Source organism: Vanellus vanellus, assembly GCF_965231255.1.
Source record: "Vanellus vanellus genome assembly, contig: HAP1_SCAFFOLD_35, whole genome shotgun sequence".
Lineage (NCBI taxonomy): Eukaryota > Metazoa > Chordata > Aves > Charadriiformes > Charadriidae > Vanellus > Vanellus vanellus.
This window is the reverse complement of record NW_028128889.1, coordinates 1217511-1237409: the sequence shown is the minus strand read 5'-3', so window position 1 is coordinate 1237409 and position 19899 is coordinate 1217511. Positions and strand designations below refer to the sequence as shown.

Here is a 19899-nt window from a genome sequence, read left to right as displayed (position 1 = left end):
AAGGACATGAGGAACTGGGATGGTGAACCTACCCATAGACTAGAAGTTTTGGTACAAGAAGTGCAAAAAAAAAAACCCCCAAAAGACAAAAGGCAATCCATTTGCTATTTATTTATTTATTTGTTTGTTTGTTTTTATTGGCTATAGCCAGGTGCCATGACAGTCCACAGGGAACAACATCGCACCAGCTGAAACTCCCTGGTCCCCTCTGTAAGCTGATCCAGCCACTGGAGAGCCATGGACTGATCAGCAAGACTTGCTCACCCTTTAATAGTCCCAAATGGCCACTGCAAAGATCGAACCAAGAGTGGAGGCTAACCATGGACTTTTGTGGCCTGAACAAAGTCACACTACCACTGAGTGCTGCCACACCAGACAGGATAGAATTCCAGTAGGAACTGGAGTCAAAGGCAGCCAAGGGGTATGCAACAATTGATACCACTGAGTTTCTTTCTTGGTCTCTTTGGCAGCAGAGTGCAGGCCAGAGTTTGCTTTCACCTGGAGGAGTACCCCGTACGCCTGGAATCGACTGCCCCAGGGGTGGAAACACAGCCCCACCATTTGCCATGGACTGATCCAGACTGCACTACTGCGCTCCCCAGAGGAGCAGGGGCTGGAGCCCCTTCTCAGGACAGACTGCTTGCCAAGAAGCCACAGCCATGCGGGAAGCTCAGGAGGCTTTTTCTCTCACTTCACTCGGCATTTGTTTTGACATATGTGGTGCTTTTCTGTGACTATTTTTTCTGCACAGAATACCGTAAAAAGACAACCATTTCATAAAAGATGGTCGTCCCTGTTAAAGGACAGGAAACGTCCCCGTGAGCTGTGGAGGAAGCCAGGGAGATTGTAATAAGCACCAGGAAGATCCAGAAAGCTCAAGATCCTGTCTGAAGAGTGAGTGGCTCTGAGCAGCAGTGATTGGCCTTGTGTAGGACTTGACTGGCTGCCAGGTGCCCACCGAGCTGTTCTGTCACTGCCCCTCCTCAGCAGGACAGGGAGAAAATAAAATGAAAAGCTCATGGGTTGAGATAAGGACACGGAGATCGCTCACCAGTTACCATCACAGGCAAAACAGACTCGTAATTTATTGCCAATCAAACAGAGGAGGATAATGAGACAGAAGAACATCATCTAAAAACACATTCCCTCCACTCCTCCCTTCTTCCCAGCATCAGCCTTGCTCCTGACTGCTCTACGTCCTCTCCCAGAGTGATGCAGGAGGGTGAGGAATGGGGATTGTGTTCGATTTGTATCGCTTTGTTTGTGCCACTCGTTCCTCCTCATGCTCTTCCTCTGCTTCCTTCCAGAAGCCTCCTGCAGTGTGGGCTCTCCACAGCATTGCAGCTTCCTTCAGGGCACATCCACATGCTCTGCTATGCCATCCTCCACGGGCTGCAGGCAGATACGTGCTCCACTCTGGATATCCACAGCCTCCATGGGCTGCAGGGGTCAGCCTGCCTCACCATGGTCTTCCCCACGGGCTGCAGAGGAATCTCTGCTCTGGCACCTGGAGCACCTCCTCCTCCTCCTTCTTCACTGACCTTGGTGACTGCAGAGTTCTTTCTCTCACATATTCTCACTCCCCTCTCTCAGCTGCTGTTGTGCAGCCATTTTTTACTCCTTTTTAAATATGTTATCAAAGAGGCACTACCACTGTTACTGATTTGCTCAGCTTCGGCCAGCGGTGGGTCTGTCTCATAGCTGCCTGGAACTGGCTCTGCCCAACGTGGGGGCAGCTTCTGGCATCTGCTCACAGACGCCACCCTGGAGTGCCCCCCTACCAAACCTCTGCCACGTAAAGCCAATGCAGTGTGTCTGGGAAGGTGGGTCAGGGGATGTCAGTGAGTAACAAGGTGATGGCTGATGGCTTTAGCAAATCCTCACAAGCAGGCTTAAAGGTCATCAACCAGGCTTGGGCATCCCGCTTGGTGAAACACATCAAGGTCTTTCAGAGCCACTTCTACATTTAATTTTCCACCTGTAACCGGGGCCTCTGACTGCCTGTTTCACCAGCCCCAGGGACCATCTCCTTGTCAGCCCATGCCCTCCATGGCCTTTTCAGTGATGGCCCTCAGTGGGACCTGCTGACATGCTCAGAAACTTGAAGGTTTGCTGCTGACTCTTTACTTCCACAGAAGCTTGTTCCACCTTTCAATAACTGCAGTTCAAACATTTGACACCAGAGGGCTCATAAACACCCAAAAAGCCCTAACAAGCCAAGTCTTGGGGCAGAGTTTTCCTCAAGTCCTCAGTTCTCATGTGGTTGATTAGAGAGATTTCAAGAGCCCACTCAAAGTGAAAAGAGTTGAATAATAAATAACAATAACAAAGCATTTGTTCTTTTTCTCATACTCCTTTTTTTTCTGCTTACAGATTACGTGAGGTCAGCAATCCATTGGGGATGCTGTTCCTGAGCGCCTCCGAATGGACAGCCTTAGACCAATGGAAAAAATGTTTTTCTGTCAAGCACAGATCCCAAGGCCCACCACAACGCTCCCTGCTCGGACTCTCTCAGTCTTCCCTTTTTTTGCCTACTATGAGTCACACGGTGAATTCACAAACTCCCTCAATTCACAGAAGGAAGCAAAGAGACACAGTTAATGAAGTGCTCTACTTTGAATAGCCAAACCTGCACTCATCCCAATGCATCAGGGATAAAGGATCCATTTCAAGTAGACTCTGCAGCACCTACACCAACTCCTATTTAATTCCCTGCAGGGTAGGGTACAGGTGGCTCCTTTGCAGGTGGAGGCAGGGATGAGAGTGATCTCCTCTAATGTTGGAGACCTGGGGTGCCATTGCCCAGGCTTCCTTTTCTACCCAAGGAAGAGAAACCAGTTGTCTCAACTGTGACGCTTTGACACAGCCTGTCTGGTGACCAGCTCCTGCTCCAGAAGTGCTCCTGTAGATCATGGGTCACCGGGGGAACCCAGTCCTATGTGGGGGCTTCAGTGCTGCAGCTCTTGCCCTTCTGGCTCTTCCTGGGCATTTACCTGGCTGCCCTCCTGGGCAACGGCCTCATCATCACTGCCATAGCCTGCAACCACTGCCTCCACACCCATGTACCCCATGTATTTCCTCCTCAACCTCTCCTTCCTTGACCTGGGCTGCATCTTTACCACTGTCCTAAAATCCGTGGCCAATTCCCTCTGGAACACCAGGCCCATCACCTATTTGGGATGTGTTGCTCAAATTTTTTAGATTCTCTTTTTAGTTGTAGCAGAGTATTTTCTTCTCGCTGTCATGGCCTGTGACCACTATGTGGCCATCTGCAAACCCCCGCACTATGGGACTCTCCTGGGCAGCAGCTTGTCATACCTGTTTCTGACAGGTTGGACTACAGACCTCCCGAGATTTCTTCCAACCTCTATCCAACCTCAAGAAGGGACGCCTCTCAAGGTTAGAGATTCCTTACCTGAGACTAAGAGATCATTCCTTGCCCAAGGTGGAGATATGCCTTACCCACAACGGATCCTGAGTAAGTGACAGCATGCTGAATGACACACTGCGAATCCATATAGCTACCCACATATTATTAATGTTGTAAGAATATATCCATTAGACATGGACCGTTGACCAAGTCTGAGACTATGATTGGACCCAGCCAGACCTAGGCTTCAAAAAGGAGTTTAGAAGGCAAGGAGGTCCACACTGAACCTCATTACTCAACAGAAGGGTCATAGAATCATAGAATTGTCAAGGTTGGAAGTGACCTTTAAGATCGTCAAGTCCAACCATCAAACTAACGCTGACGAAAACACCATTAAACCATGTCCCTAAGCGCAACGTCTATCCATCTTTTAAATACCTGCAGGGATGGCGATTCCACCACTTCCCTGGGCATCGTGTTCCACAGAATGACAACCCTTTCTGTGAAGACATTTTTCATAATCTCCAATCTAAACCTTCCCTGACGCAACTTGAGGCCACTTGCTCTTCTCCTATCACTTGTTACTAGTGAATAGAGACGGACCCCCACCTTGCTACATCCTCCTTCCAGGCAGTTGTAGAGAGCGATAAAGCCTCCTCCAAGCTCCTTTTCTCCAAGCTAAACAAGCCCAGTTCCCTCAGCTGCTCCTCATAAGACCTGTTCTCCAGACCCCTCACCAGCTTCACTGCCCTTCTCTGGATATGCTCCAGCACCTCAATGTCTTTCCTGTAGCGAGGGGCCCAAAACTGAACACAGTACTCGAGGTGGGGCCTCACCAGTGCCAAATACAGGGGAACAATCACTGCCCTGCTCACCAAAATATTCCTGATAGACGCCAGAACGCTATTGGCCACCTGGGCCCACTGCTGGCTGATATTCAGCTGGCTGTTGTCCAACACCCTCAGGTCCTTTCCTGCCAGGCAGCTTTCCAGCCACTCTGCCCCAAGCCTGTAGCGCTGCATGGGGTTGGTGTGACCCAAGTGCAAGACCAAGCATGTGGCAATCTCATACCTTTGGCCTCAGCCCATGGACCCAGCCTGTCCAGATCCCTCTGTAGACCCTTCCTGCCCTCAATCAGATCAACACTCCTGCTGAACTTGGTGTCGTCCGCAAATTTACTGTGGGTGTACTCAATCCCCTCGTCCTGGTTGTTGATAAAGATATTAAAGAGGACTGGCCTCAGTGCTGAGCTCCTGGGGACACAACTTGTGACCGACCGCCACCTGGATTCTGAGGGAGTTTTCCTGGAGATCTCACAGTCAGCAGCACTAAAAGGCAGTAGAACTTCCTAGAACAGCATCTTCCAGGCTTGGTGTGGTTGCTTAACCTTGGCTGGCTGCCAGGTGCCCACCAAGCCACTCTATCACTCTTCCTCAGCAGGACAGCGGGAAAAATAAGATGAAAAACTTCTGACTCTAGATAAAAGCAGTTTAATAAAGAAAAAAAAAAAGGTCCCATGTGGAAGCAAAGGAAAACAAACAAAAGATTTATTCTCTACTTCCCATCAGCAGGTGATGTCCAACCACTTCCTGGCAAGTATGACCTCGGTTGCTTTAGAAACCCCTCCTCCTCCTTTCTCTTCTCTTTTATTGCTAGGTGTGATGTTATATGGTATGGAATGTCTCTGTGGTCAGTTTGGGTCAGCTGTCCTGGCTATGTCCCCTCCCAACCTCTTGCCCACCCCCAGCCTACAGGCCTGTGTTTGCAGTGGGGGTTTGGAGAGACAGCCTTGCTGCTGTGTGAGCACTGCCCAGCAGTAGCCAAAACATCGGTGTGTTATCACACAGTTCTAGCAACAAATACAACAGTAGCACGGCACCGTGAGGGCTGCTATGGGCAAAGGTAACTCCATCCCGGCCAGACCTCCCTCTTCCTAATCACTGGGTTGTCTTCCTGCCTTAGCTGCCCTGCAGGCCGCCATCCCCCGGCCTGTCCTGCTCGCCTTGCTCAGGTACGGTGGGGCTGGGCCCTGGCTGGGGAGGCACCACCTGCGTTGCCAGCCATGGTCTCACCATTGGCTCCCAGCTCGCCTTCCTTTGGAGAGCAGCCCGGCTCTTGCTGCTCCCTGTCAGGGGAAGAATGTCTTCTGACCAAGTGTCAACATTTTTAATAGAAAACCTGCCCCTGACCTCATCATCTGGCCTCACTTCTCATTCTCCAGGAAGAAAATACCCACAAAGCTATTTAGGAAGTATAACTCATCCCACTTAATGTGGACAACTGAAATCACTCTAGAAGCATCGGTTTCCTTTTATGGACGATCTCCTTTCCTCCAGGTGAACACATGCTCCCCTGGGCCAATGGAAAAAAAAAAAAAACGACTCCACGGTGTATACAGTTACCTGAAACTAACCGTATCCCCTCCGTTCTCGAGCTATGTGCAGGTATCACTTCTGTTTCTCCTCCCCCTCACAACTGCCTTCCTGGCTCTGCAAACAGGGCTCAACGTGCACTCACCCAGAATAAATCATCAGGAGCTTGCCTTCATGCAATGACTGGATAAAACAAAGACATGTATAAGAACGTTCCGCTTTTCCTCTGTGTGCCACTGGGAGTTGGATCTCATTAGGGTTTCCTGTGCTTGCCCAAGAGTCACACTGCTCTCTGCTCACACAGCGTTCTTGAAGAACAATATACAGCTCCAGAAGCGGCTGATAGGTGTTGCCTCTGCAATCTGCTTGCAGCACAGTGTAGGCCTCGGCAGGTAACTTACTGTTCTCTCATGTCTCAGCTCCGGACACAGAGAAAAGGCCTGAAATTGCTGTGTTTCCAAAGATTCAAAGTCCAAAGTTCCTGGTGGCTGGATCCTAAGTTTCTCATACCCCCAGCACACACCACAATAGGAATACAGAGATATTAATGTGGATTTTCTCTGCCTCATTTCAGCTGTCAGATCATCAAGTCTAAATTAAGGTCAAACCTTAGTTCTGAACTTAACCTATGTTAAGATCTAAGATCACATTTAGCTTCTAATTTGGACATCTGGTCTGAGGCCCTTGTCTGTGTTCAGTGGAGAGACATCTCTCAAATAGTGAGCATGTAGTCACCCACCTCAGGACACGATGAATCACAAATGGGAAATGTTTCTCTTCCCGTAAGTAGCAGAAGGCACCAAGAGGAATGGCTCAGAGAAGGTGATTTGGGAGGGATTCATCTCAGATAGTTGTTAATGTCTCCTACAGAAGCCATTTGCAATGAGTCTGTCTCATAAATCAAAAGAAAGATGGACTTTCAAGGTAAAATGTTTATCAAGTGCTTTTAGATCATTGGAAAGACATCTCTAGTGCAGGTTGGATGTGGCTTTGAGAAACCTGCTCTGGTGGAAGGTGTCCCTGCCCATGGAAGGGGGTTGGAACAAGATGAAATTTAAGGTCCTTTCCATCCCAAACCATTCTATGATTTATGATGCCAGAGGGTCTTCTTATGACGGTATGTTGCAGTAGAGAACCTGTTGTAATATTCATTTCAAGAAAGTTTACACTGCTAAGAAAGAAACACATGCATCAGAATTGTGTGATTCTACAGGGGGTCTACAGGAGAGATGGGGAAGGACTTTTTTCAAGGGCATGTAGTGATAGGACGAGAGGGAATGGCTTCAAACTGGAAGAAGGAAGATTTAGATGAGATTTTAGGAAGAAATTTTTCACTTTTGCATGGGAAAGCACTGGAACAGCTTGTCCAGAGAAGCTGTGGAAACTCCATCACTGGAGATGTTTAAGGCCAGGCTGGTTGGGCTTTTGGACAACCTGGTCTAGTGGGAGGTGGCCCTGTCTATGGCAGGGGGGTTGGAACTCGATGATATTTAAGGTCCCTTCCAACCTAAACCATTCTATGATTCTATGAATCATGTGTTTGCCCTCCCCACACCTTTCTCCCTTCCAAATACACTTACAACATCTCTTCTTAGACAGAAAAGAAGATTTCCTGTTTCCTGAAGATTATCACACTTCTCTTCAAGCCCACCTTGGGACCATCTTTCATCTGCTGGTTCCTCAGGCTGGAAATAAAGGGTCTCATCAAAGAAGTTATGACTGTTTTGAGAAGGGACACTGCCCTGTTATAGAAAATGTGGTGATCTGAAGGCTGGACATGCAGGAAGATGCAGCTACTGTAGCCCAAGATGACAAGGATGAAGGGAGAGAAACATGCAGAGAATGCCTTTTGCCATGAAGAAGCTGACTACAACCTAAATATGGTACTAATGATGTACAGGTAGGACCTTGCTGTCATGCCCAGGGAGCCAAGGAGAATGATGCATGAGGTTCTGAAGGTGATCAGCTCAATAATCTGTGTTTCTGCACAGGACAACTTCATCAAAAGCACACTGTCCTAGAGGAAGTGCTCAATACCCTGCAGAAGGGCAGCCTGGCAACCGGGACAGTGGAGACACGGATGGCCAGGAAGCCTGCAGTCCACAAGCCCACCTTTAGGGCTGAAGGTAAAGCTGACTGTTCATGAGCACAGGCTGCTGAAGAGGGTGGCATATGGCATCATAACGGTCGTAGGACATGACAGCCAGAAGCACAAACTCAGTGCAGCCCAGAAGGCAGAGGAAGTAGCATTGAGGTAAGCAGCCTGCGTAGGAGATGGCTTTGCTCCCTATCAGCAAGTTTCTGATGGCTTTGGCTGGGATGGATGTCGTGATGAAGTTCTCCACACGGGAGAGGTTATAGAGGAAAGAATACATGGGCCTGTGGAGGTCTCCTTCAGCAAGAATGAGGGAAATGATCAGCAGCTTTCCCACTAACATGACCAGGTACGAAGGCAGGAGAGAGAATGCCATTGGGCGCTCCTGATGGCAGAGGGATGGGAAGCCCAAAAAAGGGAACTCTGTGAGAGTCGTGTGGTTCAACATTTTTTAACAATTTTTTAAAGAAGCACACAACTTTGTAAAACTTTTCAAAGATTGTTAACAAGCCCCCACAGAGGCTTTGGCAGTAATGGCTCTCAGAGGGACCCATTAACACTCCAAGAAACTTCGGAGTTAACATCTGCCTTCTACTTCTTGAGAGGTTTCTTCAGCTTCCTCTGTGTCTGAGGTTCATGGACTCAGCACCAAAATCACCAGAGAGGTCATTAAAATGCCTTGGGCTGCTCCTCTGCCGCTAAACTGGTCCAGGCTCCTGGGAGGGAGGAGGCTCATGGCAAGTGGGCATGCTGCAGAGAGACAGCTCTGCCCAGGAGGAGCTCCTCTGCGAAGCACAGCAGGGCAGGGTCCGAGGGCAGACGAGCGAGGCAGAGAGGGGTTAAAGGCAGTTGGGAGCGGGAGGACACTGAGAGCTCACAGAGAGAGAAATCTCCACAGCCCCTGACACGGTAAGTCTCTGGCTGTGGGGCAGTGCAGCCGCAGCTCCTGCAGGGATCTCCTAAAGCTGCCATAGCCCAAAACCTATGGGATCTCGCTGCAGTGTAGAGGAGGAGGACGTGCTCCAGAGCAGGGATCCTCTGCTGCACCATCAGAGGGAATGGGCACGATGGCTGCCTTCTCCCGGGGACGGCGTCAGGGCTGTGAAGGTGTGTGTGCAGGCACAGGTGCCCAGGGCTGTCCTTCTCAGCAGGGTCCCTGCACCCCAGGGGACCGCGTGCCGGGGCAGGGACGCTGCCGCCTGCCAGGGTCAGCACTCAGCCTGTCCAGGGAGCGCCCCACAGCCTGTGGCAGAAGCTGTGGGTCAAAGGGTTGACCCCCGGCAGGGCAGGGCAGGGTCATTCTGCTGTGGAGAGGCTGCTGCATGGGTCAGGTTGGCTCACAGCTCCACATCACCCCAAGAGGTTTCAGAGGGGACTTCTCCAGAAGCCCATCAAGGCAAGGGCTACCTGGGAGTTGTCCTGGTTTCAGCTGGGATAGAGTTACTTTTCTTCCTAGAAGCTGCTGTGGTTTGGATTTGGTATGAGAATAATGTTGATAACACATTTTGGTTTAGTTGTTGCTCAGTAATGCTTATATTAAGTGAAAGACTTTTTCAGTTCCCCATGGAAACTGAGAGGGACAAGCTGGGCAAAGGGATATTCCATACCATCATGCTCAGTATATAAATGGTGGGTTGGCGGGCAGCAGGAATCTGTGATCGCTGCTTGGGTTGGGCGTCGGGTGGTAAACAAGTGTATTGTGTCACTTTTGGTTTTTGTATATTCTTTTATCGTTATTATTTTCCTTTCCATTACTGTTCTTTCAAACTGTCTTTATCTCAACCCATGAGGTTTTCAACTCTTTCTTCCCTCTTCTCCCTACCCTACTGGGGAGGGGAGTAGGGCGTGGGGAGGAAGTGAGTCTAGGAGGTTCCTCCAATGCATTGATGACAACTTTCTGATGCAAATGGTGGAGGAGCCGACTAGGAGAGGTGCACTGCTGGATCTCGTCCTCACTAACAAGGAGGGTCTGGTGCAAGGAGTAAAGGTTGAAGGCTGCCTTGGCTGCAGCGACCATGAGATGGTGGAGTTCATGATCTCGGCTGGTGGAAGCAGAATAGCAAGCAGAATTGCAACCCTGGACTTCAGCAGGGCAAACTTTGGCCTTTTCAAACAATTACTAGGGGAAATCCCGTGGACAAAGCTGTTTGAAGGTAAAGATGCCCAGGATAGCTGGTCAGCATTCAGGGACTGCTTCTACCAAGCTCAAGATCAGAGCATCCCGACACGTAGGAAGTCAAGGAAGGGAGCCAGGAGACCTGTGTGGCTAAACAGGGAACTGCTTGGCAAGCTCAAGTGGAAGAAGAGAGTTTATAGATCATGGAAGGAGGGGCTGACCGCTTGGGAGGAGTACAGGGCTGCTGTCAGGGGATGTAGAGAGGCAACTAGGAAAGCTAAGGCCTCCTTAGAGTTAAACCTGGCAAGAGGGGTCAAGGACAACAGGAAGAGCTTTTTCAAATACATGGCAGATAAAACTAACACCAGAGGCAATGTAGGCCCACTACTGAATGGGGTGGGTGCCCTGGTGACAGAAGATACAGAGAAGGCAGAACTATTGAATGCCTTCTTTGTCTCTGTCTACTCTGTCGGGGGCTGTCCTGAGGAGTCCTGTTCTGCTGAGACCCCAGATGAAGATGAAGTCAAGTCAATGGATGGGTTTGCCTTAGTTGATGAGGACTGGGTCAGAGACCAGTTAAGCAACCTGGACATCCATAAATCCATGGGTCCAGATGGGATGCACCCGCGGGTGCTGAAGGAGCTGTCTGAAGTCATTGCTGGACCACTCTCCACCATCTTTACCAAGTCTTGGGAAACGGGCGAGGTGCCTGAGGACTGGAGGAAAGCAAATGTCACTCCAGTCTTCAAAAAGGGCAAGAAGGAGGACCCGGGTAACTATAGACCGGTCAGCCTCACCTCCATCCCTGGGAAACTGATGGAGCAGCTTATCCTTGGTGCCCTCTCAAGGCATATCAAGGATAAGAGGGTTATTAGGGGCAGTCAGCATGGCTTTTCCAAGGGGAAGTCATGCTTGACCAACCTCATAGCCTTTTATGAGGAAATAACGAGATGGATGGATGATGGCAGAGCGGTGGATGTGGTCTACCTTGACTTCAGTAAAGCATTTGACACAGTCTCCCACAGCATCCTCATGGCTAAACTGAGGAAGTGTGGACTGGATGACCGGATAATTAGGTGGACTGCGAACTGGCTGAAGGAGAGAAGCCAGAGAGTCGTAGTCAATGGGGCAGAGTCCAGTTGGAGGCCGGTAACCAGCGGAGTGCCTCAAGGGTCGGTACTGGGGCCCATATTATTCAATATATTCATTAATGATTTAGATGAGGGAATTGAGTGTACTATCAGCAAGTTTGCTGATGACACTAAGCTAGGAGGAGTGGCTGACACGCCAGAGGGCTGTGCTGCCATCCAGAGAGACTTGGACAGGCTGGAGATTTGGGCAGGGAATAACTTCATGAAATACAACAAGGGAAAGTGTAGGGTCCTACATCTGGGCAGAAACAACCCCAGGTTCCAGTATAGGATGGGGAGCTACCTGTTAGAGAGCAGTGTAGAGGAAAGGGACCTGGGGGTCCTGGTGGACAGCAGGATGACCATGAGCCAGCACTGTGCCCTTGTGGCCAAGAAGGCCAATGGCATCCTGGGCTGTATTAGAAGGGGGGTGGTTAGCAGATCGAGAGAGGTCCTCCTTCCCCTCTACTCTGCCCTGGTGAGACCGCATCTGGAATATTGTGTCCAGTTCTGGGCCCCTCAGTTCAAGAAGGACAGAGAGCTGCTGGAGAGAGTCCAGCGTAGGGCAACTAAGATGATTAAGGGAGTGGAGCATCTCCCTTATGAGGAAAGACTGAGGGAGCTGGGTCTCTTTAGTTTGGAGAAGAGGAGACTGAGGGGGGATCTTATTAGCGTTTATAAATATATAAAGGGGGAATGTCATGAGGATGGAGCCAGGCTCTTCTCAGTAGCGACCAGTGATAGGACAAGGGGTAACGGATTCAAGCTGGAACACAAGAGGTTCCACTTAAATTTGAGAAGAAACTTCTTCTCAGTGAGGGTGACAGAGCACTGGAACAGGCTGCCCAGGGAGGTTGTGGAGTCTCCTTCTCTGGAGACATTCAAAACTCGCCTGGACGCCTTCCTGTGCAACCTCATCTAGGTGTTCCTGCTCCGACAGGGGGATTGGACTAGATGATCTTTTGAGGTCCCTTCCAATCCCTAGCATACTGTGATACTGTGATACTGTGAGTGTAGTCCAGTGTTGCCTTCTCCCCGAGGGCTGAGGAGTGAACTGGCTCTGCTCACATCGCTACAGTTTTAAAACATCCAGGAGTTTCCTTGAGGTTTTCCTGCAGGAATATGCTGAGCAGCTCCACTTCATTCCAAGTGGATGACACATGAGGTAAAGACTGAATTTCAGAAGCTGTCACGCCCTTTTCCAAATCCCGGCTGCTGTGGAGCAGGGATGACACCTTGGGAGCCCACAAGAAGCTCCCAAGCCCACAACTCGGACAGCATAAACCAGAGCTCCAACACGGGAGATTCAAAAAGTCCCTAGAAAAAAGGAGAGAGGTGATGTGTGTTTTCAGGGGTTGAGGATTTGAAGGGCAGGGAATGGGAAGAGATTTGCTCAGAGCTGTCCTGAGTTGTGAGTGTGCTTTCTCAGTCAGCAGTACCTCGTGAATCAAGGGATCAGATGTCCAACGGCAGCTCCATCACTGAGTTCCTCCTCCTGGCATTCGCAGACACACGGGAGCTGCAGCTCTTGCACTTCTGGCTCTTCCTGGGCATCTACCTGGCTGCCCTCCTGGGAAACGGCCTCATCATCACTGCCATCGCCTGCGACCACCGCCTCCACACCCCCATGTACTTCTTCCTCCTCAACCTTTCCCTTCTTGACCTGGGCTCCATCTCCACCACTGTCCCTAAAGCCATGGCTAATTCCCTCTGGGACACCAGGGCCATCTCCTATGGGGGATGTGCTGCACAGGTATTTGTATTTCTATTTTTCATCTCAGCAGAATATTATCTTCTGACCCTCATGGCCTATGACCGCTATGTGGCCATCTGCAAACCCCTGCACTATGGGACCCTCCTGGGCAGCAGAGCTTGTGTCCACGTGGCCGCAGCTGCCTGGGGCAGTGGGTTTCTCACTGCTCTGCTGCACACTGCACATACATTTTCAATACCACTATGCCATGGCAATGTTGTGGACCAGTTCTTCTGTGAAGTCCCACAAATCCTGAAACTCTCCTGCACTGATTCAGACTATCTCAAGGAACTAAGGCTTCTTCTGTTTAGTACCTCTTTTACTTTTGTGTTTTTTGTTTTCATTGTGGTGTCCTATGTGCAGATCTTCAGGGCTGTGCTGAGGATGCCCTCAGAGCAGGGACGGCACAAAGCCTTTTCCACGTGCCTCCCTCACTTGGCTGTGGTCTCCCTGTTTATCAGCACTGGAACTGTTGCTTACCTGAACCCGTCCTCCATCTCCTCCTCATCCCTGGATTTAGTGGTGTCATTTCTGTACTCGGTGGTGCCTCCAGCAGTGAATCCCCTCATCTACAGCATGAGGAACCAGGAGCTCAAGGATGCCCTGAGGAAACTATTGCAATATACAATTTCAGCATCAATGAGATAACTGTCTGTCTCCTATGACTCCCAGCATATTCACAGAATACAGCAGGATGATCTCTTGTTCATGAGCTTCTCTTTTACTTTCTTTCTTTCTTTCTTTCTTTCTTTCTTTCTTTCTTTCTTTCTTTCTTTCTTTCTTTCTTTCTTTCTTTCTTTCTTTCTTTCTTTCTTCCTTTCTTTCTTTCTTTCTTTCTTTCTTTCTTTCTTTCTTTCTTTCTTTTTTCTTTCTTTCTTTTTTCTTTCTTTCTTTCTTTTTTCTTTCCCTTTCTTTCTTTCTTTCTCCTTCTCTTTTTCTTTCTTTATATTCTTTCTTCTTTTCCTTTCTTTTTCTTCCTTCTTTTCTTTCTTTCCCTTTATTGCCTCCATCCTTCCTCTGTTTTGCTCTTTTTCTCTTGATTCCTTTCTTTTTCTTTCTCTCCTTTGTTCCTTCATTTCCTTGTTCATTCCCTCATTCCCTTATTCATTCATTGGTTCGTTTTTTCCTTCTTTCCTTTTTTTTCCTTCTTCTCATATTTTCTCTCTTTCTCTCTTTCTTCTCTTTCTCTCTTTCTTCTCTCTATCTCTGTTTCTCTCTTTGTTAGACCTGTGGTAATATTATTCCTAATCTCACTTCTTAAGCATTTAGGTGTATTTTCTTGCCCAGTGACCTGGTGTACATGAGAAGCCAGATTCCCCCTGTAGTTGAAACAAAACAAAGGCGGCAGCAGAAAATCAAGTTTTAAACCCCCTGTTTCTGAAAACTTTCCTGGAGCTGAGGGTGAATCTCCTCGGACTCTGCAGTCCCAGCATGGGCTGTAAGCAAGCAGAAGGACAGGGGATTTTCCACTGGAGAGGGATTCATGATACCCTGTTGTACTGGCTTTTGATGGGATAATTTTTTTTATAGTGGCTAGTATGGGGATATGTTTTGGATTTGTAGTGAAAACAGTGCTGATAATATGGGGACAGTTTAGCTATTGCTGAGCAGGGTAACACAGCGTCAAGGCTTTATCTGGTCCTCTTAGTTCCCTGAGAGCGAGTAGGCTGGGGGTGCACAAGAAGTTGGGAGGGGACACAGCTGGACAGCTGACCCCAACTGACCCGAGGGATATCCCATACCATATGACGTCGTGACCAGCAATACAACCTGGGGAAAGAAGAAGGAAGTGCGGGATGTTTGGAATTATGGTGTTTGTCTTCCCAAGTAACCATTACGCTTTCCTGGAGTTGGCTGAACACCTGTCTGATGTTTGGAAGTACTGAAAGAGTTCTTGATTATGCTTTGCATACACACACAGCTTTTGCTTTACCTATTAAACTGCCTTTCTCTCCACCCTTGATTTTTCTCAGGTTTGTCCTTCCGATTCTCTCCGCCATCCCACCCAGCGGGGAGGGAGCCAGGGGCTGTGTGGTTCTTCGCTGCCTACTGGGGTTAAACCATGACACCTCTTTGAAACACCACACGCCAGATTTAGCGCAGCACTCAAACGCAGAGGCACTGGAAATACCCCACGGTCCTACCAAGCCCCCTCCTTGGCCATAGGCCCATCAGGAAGTGGAAGCTGGAAGGGGGCTCATCGGCAGTGATCCCTGTCCGTCTGAGTCTGCTTCCCACCCTGACCATCACAGCCAGTGCAGGGGCACCCCGTAGCCCCAGGGCACCACAGTCCTCGCCCACTAAAGAGCAGCACTTTCAGCTCAGGGCCCTGTGGGGAGCATGGGCAGGAGTGCAAAAAGAGCCGGCCAAGCCAGCACGGACACACTCACATGGGAAAAGGCTCTCTGTGATCAGGGGTGTCCCAGGAGAGGAGCAGGAGACCATGTGTGTGGAGGGGATGAAGAAAAAGAGCGACCCATGCCCGTGTGTCCAACTGGGGCAGGCTGCTGTGCCGCTGGCAGAGCAGGAGCTGCAAAAGGAGCCGCAGGGCAAGGACCCTCCTGCTGTCCTGGGAAGCGGGGCTGGCACAGGGGCGCTGCAGGCTGCTGGTGAAGGGCACCTCCTGGGCCTGACAGCAGGAGAGGCACTGAAACAGACCTCTCTTTCATCCTTCCACGTCCAGCCTGCAGCCCTGGGGCTGATGGGGAAGCTGAGACCCCTCTCTGTCCCCAGCAGCTGCTGTGCCCTTCCGTGGGGCTGTGGGCTGAGTGCCCAGCGCTCTGCAGCACCTTGCGGCAGGCACTGCTGTGGGTTCAGCCCAGACTGGGCTGCTCTGCTGGGCTGGGAAGATGGCAGGGGAGGTGGGGAGAGCAGGGGAGGGCCTGGGCTGAGCTGGAAAGTGCCTGGGAGAGGAAAATGCCAGTGCAGAGCTCAGCTGTGTGTGAAGAGTGGGTGCACACCGCAGTGTTCTCACACAACCAGGCCTTCTGGCAGAGACATGAAGGACCAGGAGAACAGGACCTGGTCTTTGTCATGGTCCCTGGACATACCAGGGAAGTTGCCCCAGGGTACTCATCACCAACCAACCCCTCACGGCTGCCACTGCCAGCAATAGCCACTCACCTCAGCTCAGAAAGGTTTTTTTCCCTCCACCGAGGGACACTGAGTGACTACATCAGAAGTTTATTTCTGCATTACAGATATTGGAATACATATTGCGTCTGTGTGATGAAACAAACATGAGTGAACACAAGTGCCATCAGCCCCTCCTGGGAGTGTCCTCTTGTGGGAAACTGAGTTTCTTGAGATCACTTCAGTGTTTGAGTAACAACCCCTTGTAACCACCAGTGGGATGTGTGTCCTTGAATGTAGGTCATAAGGACATAGAGCTGTATCACCAAAGATCACCAAATGGTTCAGGTTAAAAGGACCTTTAAAGATCGTCTCATCCGATCCCCTTGCCACCAGCAGGGACAGCTTCCACTAGATCAGGCTGCCAAAAGCAATTTCCAGCATGAGTCTGAACAATTCCAATGATGGGGCATCCACAGCCTCTCTTGGCAACCTATTCCCCTGTCTTACCACCATCATCATAAAATATTTCTTCCTCATGTCCTATGTTATCCCTCCTTCTTTCTGTTTAAACCCCTCGCCCCTTGCCCTGTCACTCTCGGCCCTGGTAAAACATCTGTCTTTCTATAAGCCCCCTTCATATCCTGAAAGGCCACAAGAAGGTGTCCCTGGAGCCTTCTCTTCTCCAGGATGAACAACCCACACTCTCTCCAGCCTTTCTTCACGGAAGATGTGTTCTCGGCCTTGCATCATTTTTGTGGACTGTGCTAACATGTCTACATCTTTCTTGTGCTGGGGACACCAGAGCTGGACACAGTACACCAGGTGGGGTCTTGCAAGAGCAGAGTGCATGGGGAGAATCACCTCCCTCGACCTACTGGCCATGCTTCTTTTGATACAGCCCAGGATACGGTTGGCTTTATGGGCTGCAGGTTCATATCGGAAGGTAATGATCAATTTTTCCCTCACCAGTGTCCCCATTTCCTTCTCTGCAGCGCTGCTCTCAATCCATTCATCCCTGTCTCTACTGATGCTGGCGATTGCCTCAACCAAGTTGCAGGACCTTGCCCTTGGCCTTGAACTTCTTCAGGTTCACATGCGCCCACTCCTGCGGTCGCTCAAGGTCCCTCTGGATGGCATCCCTTCCCTCTAGCGTTATCAACTGCACCACTCAGCTTGCTGTCATCTGCCCACCTGCTGAGGGTGCACTCAATCCTACTCTCTATGTCATTGATGAAAATATTCAATAGTACTGGTCCCCTTGAGGGACACCACTTGTTACTGGTTTCCACTTTGCACATTGAGCCATTGACTGTATTGGACACCACCATCCAGCACACTCCTTACCTTTCTACCAGTCCATCCATCAGATCCATTTCTCTCCAATTTACTGTCAAGAATGTTGAGGGGCACCATGTCTAAGGCCTTACAGAACTCCAGGTAGATGACATTACTTGCTCTTTCCTTTCCCACAGATGCAGTCACTCCATTCTAGAAGGCCACTAGATTTCTCAGGCACAACATGCCTTTGGTGAAGCCTTGAGGGCTGTCTAGTCACCACCCTGCCTTCCATCGGTTTCGACATATCTTCCAGGAGGACCTGTTCCCTGACTGTACCAAGTACAGAAGTGAGGCTGACTGGTCAGCAGTTTCCAGGGTCCTCATTTTAACCCTTTGTAAAAATGGGCCTGATGGTTCCAGTTTTCCAGTCACTGGGGACTCCAGCTGACTGCCATGATGTTTGAAATATGATGCAGAATGGCTTGAAAACTGCATCAGTCAACTCCCTCAGGACCCTAGGATTTATTGAGTTGGGTCCCGTGGACTTATGTATGTTCAGGTTCCTTAGGTGACCTCAAACCTAATCTTCTGCTACAATGGGAGGGATTTAATTCTCCCAGTCCCTGCCTTGAAGCTCATGGACTTGACAGACAGGGGAGGACTGACTGCCAGGGAAAACTGAAGCAAAAAACCCCTGTTGAGTAGTTCAGCCTTCTCCATGTCAGCTGTCACTAGTTTTCCTGTCCCATTTCTTAGGGCAGGTACATTCACTTGAAACTTCCTTTTCTGGCCAACATACCCATAGAAGGCCTTCCTAATATTCTTCACATCCCTTGTCAAATTCAGCTCCAGCTGTGCCTTAGCTTTCCTGATCCCACACACACACAACCGGGCAGCATTCCTATATTCTTTCCAGGATACATGTCCCTGCTTCCACTGTCTCTGTGTTTCCTTCTTACACTGTAGTTTCAGCAGGAGGTCCTTACTAAGCTGTGCCAGCCTCCAGCTTTGTATGCATGTTTTCTTACACGTGGCAATCAAGAGCTCTTGCGCTCTGAAGAAAACGTCCTTAAAGAGCCGCCAGCTCTGCCCAGCACCTTTGTCTTTGAGGGCAGTTTCCTCAGGGGGCCCATCCACTAACTCCTTAAACAACAGAAAGCTTGCTCTCCTAAAGTTCAGGCTCCTGATGGTACTCTTCACCAGGCCCGTACCCCTCAGGACTGCTAATTCCACCAGGGCACGATCACTGCATCCCAAGCTGCCATCAGTCTGGACCTCTCTAATTAGTTCTTCCATGTGGGTGAGCAACAGGTCCAGTGGCGCTTCTCTTCTGGCCAGGCTGTCTATCACCTCAAGGAAGAAATTATCCTTGACACTCTCCAGGAGTCTCCTGGACAGCTTACAGCTTGTTGTGCTCCTTGTTCAGCAGATGTCAGGAGGACTGAAGTCCCCCAGCAGGATCAGATCCTGCGAGCACGATGCTTCCTGTAGTTGAAGTAAGAATGCGTTGTCACCAGGCTCCCTTGGGGCAGGTGCTCTGTAGGAAACACCAGACATAAGGTTTCCTTTGTTTGCTTGGCCACTGGTTTTCACCCAGAAGCTCTCAACCTGTTCATTGCTGGTTTTCCAAGACAGCCCTGTGCAGTCAATCCAGTCTTTTACATGGAGGGCAACCCCCCGCCCCTCCTTCCTTGCCTGTCCCTCATGAACAGTTTAGAGTCATCGATTGCAGTGCCCCAGTCATGCGACTCATCCCACCCCATTTCAGTGACAGCAATCAGATCAGAGCTCTCTTGCTACACAGGGCTTCCAGCTCCTCTGCTTTGTTACCCAGCACACCTGCATTGGCACAGAGGCATTTCAGCTGTGCTATGGATCATGTCACCTTTTTAGAGGAAGATGCCCTAATTCCTTTGAGGCATTTCACAGGGGTTTCCCTGGTGGTTCCTAATACATCAGCAGCCCCTGGCTCTTCTCTGCAAGCAAGAAACTCCACCCCCTTCCCCCACTAAGCCTAGTTTAAAGCTCTCCTAAGAAGTCTTGTGAGCTTGTTGGTGAAGACCGTCTTGTCCCACTTGGTCAGGTGAATCCCATCAGCTCCCAAAAGATCCAGCTACTCAAAGCTCACTCCATGATCACAGAAGCCCAAACCTTGAGTGTGACACCAGCAGCCACAAAGCCAGGCATTCACCTGTTGGGTTTGTCTCCCCCTTCTGAAACCCCTTCCTCTGACTAGGAGGAGAGAGGAGAACACCACCTGTGCTCCTGATCCTTTTAGCATTGCTCTGTGGGACATGTAGTGTCTTCTGGTGGTTCTCAGTTTCCTTGTGGCAATAGCATTAGTCCCTATGTGGAATCGGAGTGAGTGAAAACCTGTAGGGTTCACCAGGCTCAGCAGCCTCTCAATGACATCACAAATGTGAGCTCCTGGTAGGCAGCAAACTTCTCTGGAGAAACTGTCTGGAAGGCAAATGGTTGCTTCGGTGCTTCTCCATAAGGAATCTCCAATTACTAATACTTTATGTGCTTTCTGGTGGCACTGGTTCTAATGCGGGCGGGTGGGTGGATCAACTTTGCACGGTCGGCTTTTCCTGAATCCTGCCCATTACTCACCTGCTCTTCATTCTCCATCCCCAGAGCATCACATCTGCTACACAGGGGCACTTCAGGGGAAGGGGGAAGGTTCCTCCTGCCCTGACCAGAGACAAGG

The 19899-nt window shown here is 49.9% G+C and overlaps 1 protein-coding gene across 1 annotated transcript; it reads left to right on the top strand.

Moving 5' to 3' along the window:
• Positions 1-12542: 12542 nt before the first annotated feature.
• Positions 12543-13484, top strand: LOC309683910 (olfactory receptor 14J1-like; the record flags this gene model as incomplete). The annotated part of the gene is made up of 1 exon (XM_082499893.1): positions 12543-13484. The coding sequence occupies one exon, from the start codon at positions 12543-12545 to the stop codon at positions 13482-13484; it is 942 nt and encodes a 313-aa protein (XP_082356019.1).
• Between the last annotated feature and the right edge of the window lie 6415 nt (positions 13485-19899).